The sequence below is a fragment of the Paramormyrops kingsleyae genome, chromosome 3, assembly GCF_048594095.1.
Source record: "Paramormyrops kingsleyae isolate MSU_618 chromosome 3, PKINGS_0.4, whole genome shotgun sequence".
Lineage (NCBI taxonomy): Eukaryota > Metazoa > Chordata > Actinopteri > Osteoglossiformes > Mormyridae > Paramormyrops > Paramormyrops kingsleyae.
In genome coordinates, this window is record NC_132799.1 from 32,738,956 (window position 1) to 32,753,621 (window position 14,666).

At 49.2% G+C, this 14,666-nt stretch overlaps 1 protein-coding gene across 6 annotated transcripts in view; it reads left to right on the forward strand.

Annotated features, from left to right (window-relative positions):
* Positions 1–14,666, forward strand: part of LOC111843402 (neuron navigator 3) — a 219,309-nt gene that overhangs the window by 160,689 nt on the left and 43,954 nt on the right. For all 6 annotated transcript variants that reach the window (XM_023810970.2, XM_023810967.2, XM_023810968.2 and 3 more), the window contains 3 exons: positions 4,177–4,319; positions 9,541–10,558; positions 11,971–12,086. In XM_023810970.2, coding sequence (XP_023666738.1) covers positions 4,177–4,319; positions 9,541–10,558; positions 11,971–12,086 — 1,277 coding nt within the window. The remainder of the gene's footprint in view (positions 1–4,176; positions 4,320–9,540; positions 10,559–11,970; positions 12,087–14,666) is intronic.

Sequence of the window (14,666 nt, forward strand, 5' to 3'; positions counted from 1 at the left end):
CCTGCTGTTCCCAGCAGTCAGTGTAGACCAGGGCTGGCCAGTCTTATCCGCAAAGGGCCGGTGTGTATGCAGGTTCTTGGGATAAGCTTTAGGTCAGCTGTTCAAACCCAGGTGTGAGGACTCTTCGGCTAATCAGTACTCATAGTAGTAATCTAATCAGGGAGTTGCAGCGAAAACGCGCCAACACAACGGCCCTTTCTGGATAATACATCCCAACCCTGGTATAGAGCCATTTTTGTTTGAAGAAGCATCTAGTTGAATCTGGCTGTTCGGTTTTGACTGAAAATATCTGCGGGAGAGAGGAGTCTCCTGCACTCCTCCTCATCTCCTCCATCTCCCTCCTCCCTCACCTCCTCCTCTCGCTCTCCTCCACTACTGTGGAGAACATGAGCGTCTTCTGCTTCTGCAAAATGGGGAGAGGAAATGAGATTTTGAAAAAGCCTGGGGTGGTCAGCCAGGTTGGGAGTACATGGTGCAGCGGGTAGCTATCCAGGTAGCTAAGGCTGTAAAACATGGCCTGAATGGGGCCTTGGAGAGCAGTTACACTTAAGAATAAGCTTTGTGTGTGTGGGTAAGTGGGCTCCTGCTACTAATGAAAACAGTTGGAGGGTGGTGACACGTTTTATGAGATTTTATGATATTTACTGCCTCTCGCCGCTGCCGCAAGCCCGTGCTCTGGTCACGTCCACCTCTTCTTGGTCGGTGGTACAGCGAAGGGCCGCCTGGCGCTGACGCCGTCACGGAACCCTGCCGTTAATTTTGGCACCCCCGGCTGCCTCGGTTTTTAGGGTTATTTTGAGGGCAGGAGAAACTTCTCCTGGAAGAAGCATGAGCATGAGAAGAATCCAGCCTTTTAGCAAAGAAACATCTCTTAAACCAGCAGGATTTATTTATATTTTTGAAAAACTAAATTTGTAGAAGCTGACTCTAATAGTACTAGTATTAAATGTTAGTTTCTAGTCTTTACTCACCCTGGTCTTTCAAGCCTGATGTAAGGAGGACCTGTCTATCATTCAAAATCAATGAAGCTTTATCTGTTGATTGCTACACTAATTCATTGTTTGAACAGCAGGGGGCGGTATATGATAGAGCAGCGTAAATGATCTTGTGGTCCTGATTGATTGAGGAGCATTCTGTAACTGCATAATGGTAGTAAGGAAAATCTGCGATGCAGTGAGATTTGGGCTGCACAACTGAACCCTTTTGTCTTTTTTCTCGCTACAGTTCATATATTTAGTTTAAATCCCGGGCATTATTCCTGCGTTTCGCAGCAGCCAATCAGCTGGCTTGGCGGTGTGGCGCTTGAATTACACAGCTGCCTCAAAAAAGAGGTGATAGGAATCGACCTAATGGTGTGTGGAGAACAGAGGACTCTGCATGATTCAGATCATCAGTTACACTGCATTATATGTGCACAGACACACACAGGCGCACCCACAGACCTGTACTCATATCTTTGTGGGGACTATCCATTCATTTCAAACTCTAATCCCAACACGATGACCTTAACCCCTACCCAGCCCAAACCATAACCATAAGTAAATAAGAGATTTCTGCCGTTTTTAGTTTTTTTTTTATTGCATTCACAGATATTTGTGGGGATCTGAAAAATAGTCCCCACAATGTCAAAATATCAGTTTTTTTTTTACACACACACACACACACACAGACATACGCACGCACGCACACACAGAGCTGTACTCATATCTTTGTGGGGATCCTCCATTCATTTCTATGGGCAAAACCCTAATCTCAAAAATGACAACCTTAACTTTTTTGATTGCATTCACAGATCTTTGTGGGGACATGAAAAATGGTCCGCACGATGTCAAAATAACAGATTTCCGTCACATCGTGGGGACCAAATGTCTCCACTAGGGGTGTGCAAAGCAGCCAGTATTTGTATCTGTATTTGTATTTGTTGAGGGGGGAAAAGTATTTGTATTTGTATTCGAGTAAAATTCAAAATAGGCGTAAAAATCCAGTTTTTTGCGTTGCACTTCTAATTTACGTTATAGTGTAAGTATTCTTTAATTATATCCATTATAATAATTATGGATATGCAGTAGACAGAGTAACTTAAACGTACCATATAACTCCTACAAGTGCATACAATTCGACACAACTACACAACTATTGTTTTAACCTTTTTAACCAAACGTTAACGTTACTCTGTCAACAGCCTATTGTCTAAATTACCGAGCTAACAGAGCTACGTAAACAGAGCGAACATGAGAGCACCTGACTGCAGACGTCAATAATGCAGCGTAATGGAATAATCTCCCGATCAAACTCCGCTTCCCGAAAGTTATAAACTGCCTCCGGAACCCAGTTAAGGTACAAAAATCTATTCAACAAAAATAGTGATAGTTAAGTCTTTTTTCGCTCAGCCGAGCCTTCTCTGTTACTGTGTGGAGCAGCCTGTGTCAGTCACCTCTTTTACCCCCCCCGACTCCTGAACTCACTCACTCACTCATCCGGGCATGCACTGCGGTCTCAAGAGGAAACGCAGCTTTTTGATATAAAGTTTTTCTTGTTCCCGAATACAAATATTTTTTAAAGTATTTGTTCGAAATAAGTATTCGTAAAAAACACATTATTTGTGCCTTTCCGAATACCGTATTCGGGTTCGGCTCCACCCCTAGTCTCCACAATGTAATGTATAACTGGACCACACACACACACACACACACACACAATAAAATGGATGTTATGGAGGAAAAAAATGTTGCTTTACATATTATTATTATTATTCATTCCAGTGTATCTGCCTATTTTATTTACATATCCCATCTTGTTCTTCTTTGAGACATACGTATATATTTGATGCTATGCTATGCTATGCTATGCTAGGCTCTGCTATGTGTTTTCTCTACCATGTTGGGTCAAGGCCAGGCCTGTAGGGTAGCCATTAATTCAGGACTTCAGGCAGATTAAGATGAAATGCAGAAATGCTTCTTTTCTGTGAATTCTGTATAAACAGATAATGAGTAATGACTACAAACAGAATATTTTTCTTGTCTCCTTCACCGATCTGCTGTTATGCTTCTGTTTTTTATGTTTCTTGTCATCTGGGAAATTCTTTTTAACCCTCAGAAAATTACATAGACAGACCGTGATATTTAGTCTACTTGCATGTAATAAATCACATGTGTTCAGGGGCGTGTGACGTAGCCTGGAATGCCTTTCTGCTTACCAGGCATTGATTGAGCTCTTCTACGAATCATCGGTCAGTGTCCGCCGACTCCATCGACCAGGCTGTGGGTTTTCTCCAGTGTCCTTGTGTAAACTCTGAATGAACATAGGAGCAAAGGCTCTGTGTGTCCAGAGCAGTGGGAAAGGATGTGGTTTGCCTACAGTATCGAGATACAGGAGGTATCTAACAGGTTTATGCTGCATTAACGTCACAGAGGTCGGCATGATCCACCCAAGATCCACTTCTTGCCTTAGGTGTTGATCTGCTGCAGAAATGTGGCTGTAGCGACTGTGGGCTGTTGTCACGGCGACTCAGAGTTAGCAATGCTCTGTCTTGCTCTGCTTTCCCGATCAGTGAAAGGGACAGTCGGTGAGTCACCCCACATGTGTGAGTGGTAAAAGATTATGACAGTTCAGCTGTGGCCCTGATTCTGCCACCGTGAGCAGGGGAATTCATAGATAAAGATTTTGTCGGGGTGTTGGGAAGCTTTAGTAGGTAGAGATGTGCAAGGGCCAGTCAGAGATAAGGTCTACGTGCTGTTTTTGAATGTTGTTTAGTGTTCTGAGCACTGAGCTCCACTCAGCATCAGCACCCAACCCAAAATCCCGCTGCCAACTCCTTTACCCACACTGGTCCATCAGTCTTACTCTGTGGACCAAAGGTCTCCTCAAACCTGATCTTGTCACATCATGTTTGTGCAAAAAGGACATTTAAACCCTGCTGCTGTGTTTTTCACTCAATTGACAGCAACCGAGATCCATGCAGGGGGAGATTCGGGAGCAGGAGGCACCACTTTGCAGGGGCGTTTGAGTATGTTTTTCGTTTAATTCTGTTCATTTCTAGCCACTGCCCAGGATGCACGAGAACGTCGTCTGACGTCCGTCGGAGTATTTTCTTGCTTGCCCAGTCCACCTCGGTCTGACACAGACTTGCCCGCTGTCGCATTAATGCCCGTGTGCGTCTCCTTGTCTGTTTCCCAGGCTACCGGGGCCTCCCAGGGTGCCCGCCGCTGGCGGCGGGACCGGCAAGGCCCACGGGGCGACCAACCTGAACCGCCGCAGTCAGAGCTTCACCAGCATAGACAAGAAGAAGCCTTTGCAGTACGCCAGCGGAAACGACAGAGGTGGGGCGCCTTCGGGACTCAGCTAGCAAACAGCTCGGGTCGGAATGATCAGAATCCAGAACGTCCATAATGGCTGAGGTTGTAGCAGTAGAACATGCCGTCTCGATAAAAGGAGGGGCCTCGGCGGAGCTCAATTTAGGTGGGAGGGGGCTCCCTGGGCTGAAGTCATTGCATAAAATGGTGCTGTAACAACCATTAACATATTTTGGGCCCCCCTCAGCTTAGGGCCTTGGGCTGAAATTACTGCATAAAATGCTGCTGTAGCAAACAGGAAATAATGTCGGGGCCCCATACAACTTGGGCCCCTGGGCTGCATCCCTGGTTAGCCTGGCAGGAGTCTGGCCTTGGGCTTCAGTGCTTGTGTGCCTCAGCCATGGCCCCCTGTTCTGTGAGCCCGGGGGGGGGGGGGGGGGGCTATGCTGAGGCCATCCTGCCTTAGACTGAGAACGATGCCATCCTGGATGTGGGAGGTGAGGTAATATCATCACCCCCCCCAGCCCGTCCTCAGTCCCCAGAGGGTTCCTGTCCGCACCACATTTACTCCCCAGCTCTCAGAAGGACGCCTTCTCACACCAGTCGCTGCCAAGGCTGCCCCCCTGTGGTCTCCGGCTCGCGGGGGCGTTTTCATTGTACAGCATTTATTTATTTACTTTGGCACTTTTGGCCTGATGGATTTACATGCCAATGTAGCACCCCCTCCTTTCACCCCCCCCCCAAAAAAAATTAAATAAAACCATGTTTGTGTTGCCCTTTGATAAATGGTTGCGTCCACAGAAAGCGGCTCCAGTCTTTGGGAATACCCGGTTCTGCTCCCTGTTGGCCATTTACGGCTTAGCCCAGATCCACGGTGCTCTCATGCCCCCCCCCTTCCAATCGCCTCTCTAGTCCCCTGTGGTGGGGGCCCACATTTGCTGAATGGCCACACTGTCCCTGGAACAACCTGCTGATTGTCTGCCTTCTCCGCAAGCGGCGTAAATAACAAGCATGCATGCATGTCTGCCACTCTCTGTCGGGGGACGTGGCACCAACACGACCCACGAGGTGTCGGGTCTGCGGTGGCCCAGTGGACCTTTAAGCACTGTGAGAAACACAGTCATACAGTACCTCCCGTGACGAGGAGAGGTGCCACGTGCTTTTAATGCTAATGCTAACTGCACAAACAAAGAAACACAGCAATAGACTTGCTGGCGGGCACCAAGCACGACGGACTGTCTCTGTAGGGGGTCTCTGTCCCTGGCGGGCACCAAGCACGACGGACTGTCTCTGTAGGGGGTCTCTGTCCCGGCCCAGAATTTGAGCCGTTAAATGGGAAAAAATATATTTGCATGCCAAACACAAACAACAGTGACTTTATGAAGGATATCAGACATCCTGCATCTTCCGGAAGTTCCGGGAGTCTCCCACAAATCGACAGCAGCTCCCTCACAACTGCGGATGATGCACAACATCCTGGAAATCTGCCATGCAGCTGTTCAGCTGGTAAAATTAGCCAGCAAGAAGTTGTACCACTGCAGGCTGCCCCACCCAAACCCCCCACTGCACACTGACATTCTGTGGTATCCGGTACTTTGATGGTATTTTAGAAAGCAACACTATTCCAGCATTTTCCAGATAAAATTTTCCTGGGGGGGTGTTTTGTTTTTCAGTTGTCAATGTGCTGGGATCTCTGCGATGTACAATCTCACATACAAGTGAACAACCCCTAAATCACAGTCCCAGTTCTGCAGTAATCTGCTGTTCTGTTTTTGCATTCAGATCCATGTCTTCACAGTGGCTTCCTGGTGTGAGCGAGAGGAACATTTTACACAAAGATGAAACGCGTCGGGCAGACGATGTTACATGTGTAGTGGTTACTGCAGAGAGATGGCAGTCGGCTGTGAGTGCGGAGATGTGACAGTTACTGCAGAGAGATGGCAGTCGGCTGTGAGTGTGGAGATGTGACAGTTACGCAGTCAGGGTGTGCTGTAGCGGAGATGTGACAGTTACGCAGTCAGGGTGTGCTGTAGCGGAGATGTGACAGTTACGCAGTCAGGGTGTGCTGTAGCGGAGGAGAGAAGACAGAGGATGCAGCGAGTGCTGAGTATGTGGCAGATATGTGGGAGGGGCGGCGTGGGGGGGGGCATGAGGTGTGACATTCCGCTGCCCCGACAAGGTGCTGAGTGGCATAAAAAAAGTGTGTGTTACCATGGAAACCCAGCATGGTTTTCCTCTGGAGCTACGAGTCGGGCGGATCAGTGCCTGAGTGCCTGGCCACTGTCCACGGAAATTGGCATCGCTCGTTAAATGTGTTGGGAAGCTTTGTGCCCCCCCCCCCACCCCCCACCATGATAGATGGATAGATGGGGGGGGAGGGGGGCTCTGGCATTCGGTTGTCGAATGTTACACGCTCATCATTTAGTGGGGTCATGCCGGCCTCTTTACCCAGCCAAAGTGCTTATTGATGTCAGTTGAGGAGTTTGTAAGCATCCGTACCGTCCTGACACATCACCCAGCATGAAGTTTCCAGGCAGGCGAAGACAGGTTACACCACGGTTATCAAACCGTTTCACGAATAAAAATAAATCCTTTGCATCCGTTATTCCATAAGGGGGAATTGGGAAAATGTACAGAGTACAGCATTACGGGTTATGTTATTCGTATGCTTATTTTCCCTGGACAAACTGCATGAAACATTGAAGCAGCGCCACATATTGGTGGCACGTGAAAGGACAGCCCCAGACGTGGATGACAGTCAGACAATGACATGCAAAGTTGGTCTTTTAATGAAGATTTTTGGAGAGGAAGGGAGAGAGTGTCAGGGGGCTGGAGAATCTGGAGGTTGGGTGTGTGGAAGGAGTAAGGATTATATAGTTTATTTTTCTGTTTGTAGAGGTTTTAGAACATAACATAAGAACATAAGAAATTTACAAACGAGAGGAGGCCATTCGGCCCATCAAGCTCGTTTGGGGAGAACTTAGCTAATAGCTCAGAGTTGTTAAAATCTTATCTAGCTCTGATTTAAAGGAACCCATGGTTTTAGCTTCCACTACAATAGCAGGAAGACTATTCCATACTCTGACTACACGCTGTGTAAAGAAGTGCTTCCTCAAATTTGTTTTAAAATGTTCTCCCGCTAATTTCCACTTATGGCCACGAGTTCTAGTATTTAGACTAATATTGAAATAGTCATTTGGCTGAACGGCATCCAGACCCGTTAGAATCTTATAGACCTGAATCATATCCCCCCTTAGCCTCCTTTGCTCAAGGCTGAACAGATTCAGTTCCGCTAACCTCTCCTCGTAAGACATTCCTCTAAGACCAGGAATCATTCTCGTAGCTCTTCGTTGCACCTTTTCTAAGGCAGCAATGTCCTTCTTGAGGTATGGTGACCAAACCTGCACACAGTATTCTAGGTGGGGTCTTACCAAGGAATTATATAAGTGTAACATCACCTCCCTTGACTTAAACTCCACACATCTAGAGATATAACCCAACATTCTGTTCGCCTTTTTTATTGCTTCCCCACATTGGCGAGAGTGGGACATGGAAGCATCAACATACATACCGAGATCTTTCTCGTAATCAGCTACCTTTATTTCAGTGGAACCCATAAAATATCTGTACTGTATATTTCTGCTCCCTGCATGGATTACCTTACATTTATCTGTGTTAAATTTCATCTGCCAAGTATCAGCCCATTCGCTAATTAAATCCAGATCCCGTTGGAGCCTCTCTGCTGCTAGATTAGTATCTGCTACCCCGCCCACCTTAGTGTCGTCTGCAAATTTAACCAGTTTACTGTATGTATTCGTGTCAATATCATTAATGTAAATTAGGAACAATAGTGGTCCTAAAATTGAACCCTGCGGTACCCCACTATAAACGGAGGCCCACTGTGACATAGTGCCTCTAATAACTACTCGCTGCTTCCTATCAGTTAGCCAGTTTTTGATCCAAGCTGCCACAGTTCCTAAAATTCCTGCAGCTTTAAGCTTTAACAAGAGCCGTTTGTGGGGGACAACATCAAAGGCTTTCTGGAAATCTAAGTAAATCACATCATAGGCCTTTTTGTGATCAATTTCACTTGTAGCTTCCTCAAAGAACTCAAGCAGATTCGTTAAGCAGGATCTACCTCTCCTAAATCCATGTTGGCTATCCTTTATAATGTTATTTGCATCTAGGTAATCTACCATTTTCACTTGAATTATAGCTTCCATTATTTTTCCAGTAATGCTAGTTAAACTGATTGGCCTATAGTTTGCCGGATTACTTCTATCCCCTTTTTTGAATATGGGTGTTATATTAGCATGCTTCCAATCTGATGGTACCACACCCGCAGATAACGATTTCTGGAATATTAAAGTCAAAGGTTGGCTAATAATATCCCTCATCTCTTTCAAGACTAAAGGTAAGATGCCATCAGGCCCCTGTGATTTATTTATTTTGAGTTTAGCTAGGCTTAGTATCACATCAACCTCAGTTATACATATAACTAATGATAAGCTTTTGTCATCTTCTCCCACTTAACTGAGTGCTATTAGGTGATTGGATGCCCCTATTTGCACTGAATGCGGTCAACATAGTTCCATACTGTTTCCCTGGTGGAATGAATCCTGCAGCGTTGCCCTGTCCATCACCATACTGTAAGCGGGGTGATGTGGACGTTTCTGGAGTTTGACGGGAATCCCTGAGTCCATGGTGGCTAAGGCTTAGCTCCCAGCATGCACTGGGCTTAGTAAATGGGGAGCATGGTTTCTCACACAGACCTCAATCTCCCCTGAAGCGTGCTCGGTAGCGGTGGCAGTGAAAAATGAAATGGAACATCCTAGGATAGATGGGGAGGGGGAAAAAATCTCCCCGCTCAGCGGCGAAAATGAGGCACAAATCACCCGCATCCAGCTGTATGGGAGCCCCGTGATATTTAGAGATTGCCCCAAAACCTGTTCATTTTCTGCTTGGGTGGCCCCGTTAACTCTGGGGTCTCAGCACCAGAGGAGAGATTCGGAAAGCGCCGTTTGTTCCCCATTGCTCTTGCACCCCCAGAGGTGGGATAAGAACATAGGCTGGGAGGGGTGTATATAGGGGCGGGACCACAGGGCCACTGGTCTCAGCTGAAAGCTGATTGGTCCCCTAAGTGCCCTTTCTCCTGTTATTCACCTGCTAATAAATATTATTAGCTAATGATATGGACGGCCCTTCCGTATGAATGATGACCCTCTCTTCCTGTCTTGCTCTTTCGCAGAATCGGTGTCATCAATCCCGCTGCCCGGCATGAATGGGAGCCCCCCACTGCCTGCCTGCACCAACGAGCAGCAGCTGGTCTCTGCCATCCCCTCCCCCAGCACCAGCAAGCCCTGGCGCAGCAAGTCCATGAACATGAAGCACAGTGCCACCTCCTCCATGCTGGCAGTCAAGACGCCAAGCCCAGCCACCTCCCCAACGCCGCCACCGGCCCCCAGCCCCACCCCCATGCTCGGCCTCGCCTCTGACCGTCTCAGGCCCCCACTGGCCGAGATGGGAAAGGCGGCTGCCGGGGTCCAAAGATCTATGCTTGAGAGGTTCAAGCTCGTCAACACGCGGCCATCGCCACGACCTACAGCATTCCCCAGCCCTGGTTCGATGGCCGAGATGACCCTGCAGGAGGAGGAGATCATCCTGGAATATGGAGAGGAGGGCCTGATGGGACCGGGCTCTGCCTGCAGCAGCCCCAGGCAGCCCCTCAAGTCTGGCCTGGTGAAAAACCCCAGTAAGACCTCCGGCAGCAAGGCTCTGGTCCAGCCTAAAGACAAGGAGGACAAGAGCAGACCCAAGAGCAGAGCCAGCACCCCCAGCCGGGAGGAGAAGGAACAGCCTGCTGATACCCCCAAGAAGACCTCGAAGATCGCCAGCCTCATCCCCAAGGGGGGGAAGTCCTCGGCTGTCAAGAAGGAGGGCATCCCTCCAGTATCCAGCGGGATCCCCAAGCCGGGCACCAAGGTGTCCCAAAGCGGCGCCAAGCCAGCAGCCTGTCCTGCCAGTCTGCCCGTCGTCAGCCGTGAAGGCGAGACAGGCAAACCAGCCAAGGGAGGCCAGACCTACCATGCGCCACGGCCGCTGGGAGGACTGCCAGGGCCGGGGGGGCGCCGCACCAGCATGGTGTCCTCGTCATCAGCCTTAGGCCTGAATGGGGGGCCCGTGCCCGGAAACGGGGCAGTTCAGCTGCCACAGCAGCAGCAGCACAACCATCCCAACACGGCCACCGTCGCCCCTTTCATATACAGGTAAGCCTCTAGGGGGCAGCAGTGGTGTTAACAGAGGCTAGAACAATGCAATGCTGGATGGTCGGACTAGGTGCCTGGTGGATTTAACAATTCAGTTATGTCAGATACGAAAAAAGCAGAAAAAGCAGAGTGAAGAGAAACGTGGGAGGGAGTAGAAAGGAAAGGGAGGCAGAACTAACTTTGGTTATTGTGTCTTCAGATACAAATACAATGCCCATCCTGTGCATGTTACATCTGGGCATGAAGACCCTGCCGATTGGCCAGTTTTTCCCTCCTTAAAGGGCCAGGCGCACTATAAATGATCGGCGTAGAACTCGGCACTCTGGTGGCTCTTCAATGGGCAACGTTGAGATGAGTCAGAGTCCGAGGAGCTGCTGCTGCAACTCGAGCCCAGACGTGTTATAACGCCCACGTAATGCGGCCGATCCAACGCGCTCTCCTTGTTCCCGCGATGCTGTGTGTCGGCGATTGGCTGGCGGCACTAGAAACAGGAAAATAGATTTTTTGGTGTCAGCCATGAGCTTCAGGAGTTTGGGAATATATTAAAGAGCAGCAGAGGCCTAGGGCTGCCCTGTGCGTTGAACAGCCCAGCAAGGAGTTCGGGGTTGATGAAAATGTGATCTTCACATCAGCAACAGGAGCGTTTTATTCTATTGTGCTGCTGGTCTTGTCTCTGTACATCACAGTGCCACAGGGGCAGGCTGAGAAGATCCTTTCCACATCCTGTCACTTTGACTCCATGGAAACCATTCGCCAGAGGCGTATACGGGGGCAGGGCCACTAGACCCAGCTGAAAGCTGATTGGCCTCCAGAGTGCCCCTCCCCTTTCACTCGCCAATTTGAAACATATTGGCTAATGATAAGCTTGCCCCCTCTATATCAATTATATATCCTTTTATGCCCCCCACCTTAAAAAAAAATCCTAGAATTGCCCATGTCGTTCGCTCCTTGTAAGCGGGAGTGTTTATTTCCTTACAGTTGAATTTCGCTGTAGTAGAGGGCAGATTACCCTCTTCTCAAAGTCGTCTTCGAATTCTCTCGGGGAAACGTTTGTGGAGGTGGCTTTTGTTTGCCACTGACAAAGCTTATAGTCCTCGACGTGCTGAAATTAAAATCTGGCTCCACCTGGCTCTCATCCCCATCCTGTTATTTTCGTCACACTGATAAATCCATACTGGTGCAGTGGAGCACTTTCTCTACATGAATTACCCGGGTGGCAACGCTGCGGTTTGGTAAATTGAAGTTCCCCATGGCGACGTTATTCCTATGGTTTCACGGAATTGGGCGCATTATAAAGAGACGAGTCGTTAACCCGAAGATTACCTGATAGTTATCAGTACATTATCAATGTGCCCTGTTTTCTAGTGCACATGAGTCTTCTTATTATAGCTATTGAACTTTTGACCCCCCAGGACCTGCTCTGAGAATGACTGTGCCAGCGTGGCCCCCACTGACCCCTGCCTCAGCCCCTCCAAGGAGGACCTGGTATACAGCAAGACGGCCAAACAGTGCCTGGAGGAGATCTCTGGTAGGTAATGGAGGTGGACAGGACAGACCCCCAGAAACCCCTCAGTGACTTAGGACAGAGTGATTTGAGCATTAGACCAATGAGCAAGTCCCTTAATGCCCAATTATTCCAGGGCCTTTCTAATCCTGCTATCTCTGGAAAAAAAAAATGGAAATGTGTTGCCTTTGAGAAAAAGCATTTGCTAAATAAATAAAATGCCAAATAAAATGTCCTGGAGTGGACAGGAGCCACAGATGAAGATGGGAGGAATGAGGCTTTGGAAGCCAGAGCTGATGTTCCGTTTGCTATTAAGTCACTGATTGGTTCAGAGTGGAAGGCTGTCAAGGATCCAATGAGAAGTCAATTCCAGATGTTTCTCCCACGATTGCACAAGGGCAGATGTTTTTAGGTGTCTAGGTCTATCCATCACTCTGACCTCTCTGTTTTCTGCCGGGAGTGCCAGCAGTGCATCGCATGGAGGAGCGGGATGGCATGTGAGGACGGAGAGCAGATGGTGATTTAGACAGCCTGCTGCAGGTGGGGGTGGCATTATGAGCAGTTAAGGAAAGGCTGCATTTAAGTGATAGGCTGCTCCCTGGGACTTACCAGAAAGACCTGGATTAGCGCTAGCAATTAGCATTAGCATTAGCGATTAGCACTAGTGATTAGCGTTAGCGATTAGCACTAAGGAGGTTGTTCAGTTATGTCATGCGCTGTTGCTCAGGGTGCGCATCCTACAGTGTGCAGGCTTAACAGAGAAAATGCAAAAGTGCTGACTTTTATTTAAACAGAAGATGGACAACACAGAGGATTGGTGCAAAACCGAACTCTCTTCTCCTAGCACGTCTTGTTGTGCTTGTAATTTGCATCTGGAAAACCAAACAGAAACTTTAACAGGACAACATAAATGGATGCTTTCATGTGCTGCGTGAGCTAGTTAAAGTCACAGGATTTTTTTACGCAGTGTTGCACGACATTGTTTTCGGTCTTATTTTTATATTTCTAAGCTGTAATTACACATGCATGTGGTCCTTTTGTGGTGGTCAGAGTCAAGTTGGATTTGCATCTAGTACAGGACTGAATCTAGAATCTGAATGTAGGCTGCAGGACTGTCTTTTCCTGATAAACATATGGCATGGTATGTGTAGAAAAGCGATCCCCATTTACCGGGTTAGATCTGTAGTGATCGCTAGGTGATCAGCAGCCTCGAGGTATTATCCCAGAGCCCCTGTGTGTTTTCAGAGAGCTCTAAAACAGCCTTCCTAATCTCATCTGTGATTGGTGGATGAGGGATGGACTTTGCAGAAGGCTGTTTACTACTCCCTGTGGCTCCCTTGCTGAATACATGAGATCTATCCCCCCACCCTTCCAAAAAATTACATTCAGCAGCAAACTACAGCACAAGTAGACCTCAGGTCTATATTTCCTATCCACAGGCTCTGTTTGGGTCTTTGGGGAATCAGGAATATCAGGCCAATCCAGAGCTCCCGGATGTCACGGACAGTCACAAACAGGATGAAATGATGTGCTGTACTTCTGTCCGCAGAATGGATACAGCGAGTCTTAGGGTGACCCCTCCCCTTCTGAGAGCCCAGAAGGTGGGTGGGGAACCTTCAGGAGGAGCTGCAGGGGTATCAGGGGGTGCAGGTATGGCAAAAGGGGATCTGGGGGACAGAGGGGGCCATTGAGATCGCAGGAGAGACCTTCAGCAGGAGGGAGATTAAACAGTAGCTGAGCTTTAGAAGTGTGAACGAGCAAGAGAGAGAGAGAGGGAGGGAGAGACGAGGGAGGGAGAGGCAGGAAGAGAGAGAGGGAGAGTGAGGGAGACAACACGTTCATCAGCTCCCTCACCGCTCACTGGGCTGCTGAGGAGCTGAGGGGAAGGAGATAGCAAGGAGAGGAGTAAGAGAGGGAAGGAGGAGCGCAGTGTCGTGGCACCAGGTGGCAGGAGGCGTGGCGGGGCGACGGCAGAATGCGGCGGACGGACTCCGAGCCCGGTCCCGCCCACATGTGAGGAGCAGCTTGGCCGGCTGGTGCAGAACGCGAGAGATCCAGTGTTAGGAGGCACGGCGTGGTCCGGAAGAGGATGTGAGTGGCGAACAGGTGGAGCAGTGGAACCGGAACACGAAGATCCAGAGAGAGAGAGGAAGAGTAGGAGGATGAAGAAGGTGACAGAGTTTTCCGTCTTCCAGGGTGGGAGCCCCACCACCAGGCGGACGCCCCCGGCTCGTGAGAAGCTCTACAAACCAAAGTCGCTCACAAACCTGACCCTCCTGAGTGAGGCTCGATCCGCCCTGGAGTTGGAGGCCTGGAAAAGAGGCGTGGACAATGCCCCCGTTGACCCCCGGCAGAGGGCTCGCACGCGCTCCCTCTCCCTTTCCCTGTCCAACGTCTTCTTCCGCTCGCAGTCTCCGTTGGCGCGAGCAGCAAGGCCACCAGATGGGCGTGCCACCTCGGCCCATCCACCACTAGGGGGCAGACGCAGGGGCGGCGTGGGTGAGGGCACGGACGAGGAGGGCGGCAGCAGCCGGTCGGATGATGAGGCGGGGGCTCACGCACCGGGCCTGGACACCACCGGGGGTCTGTGGGGGGAGGAGGAAC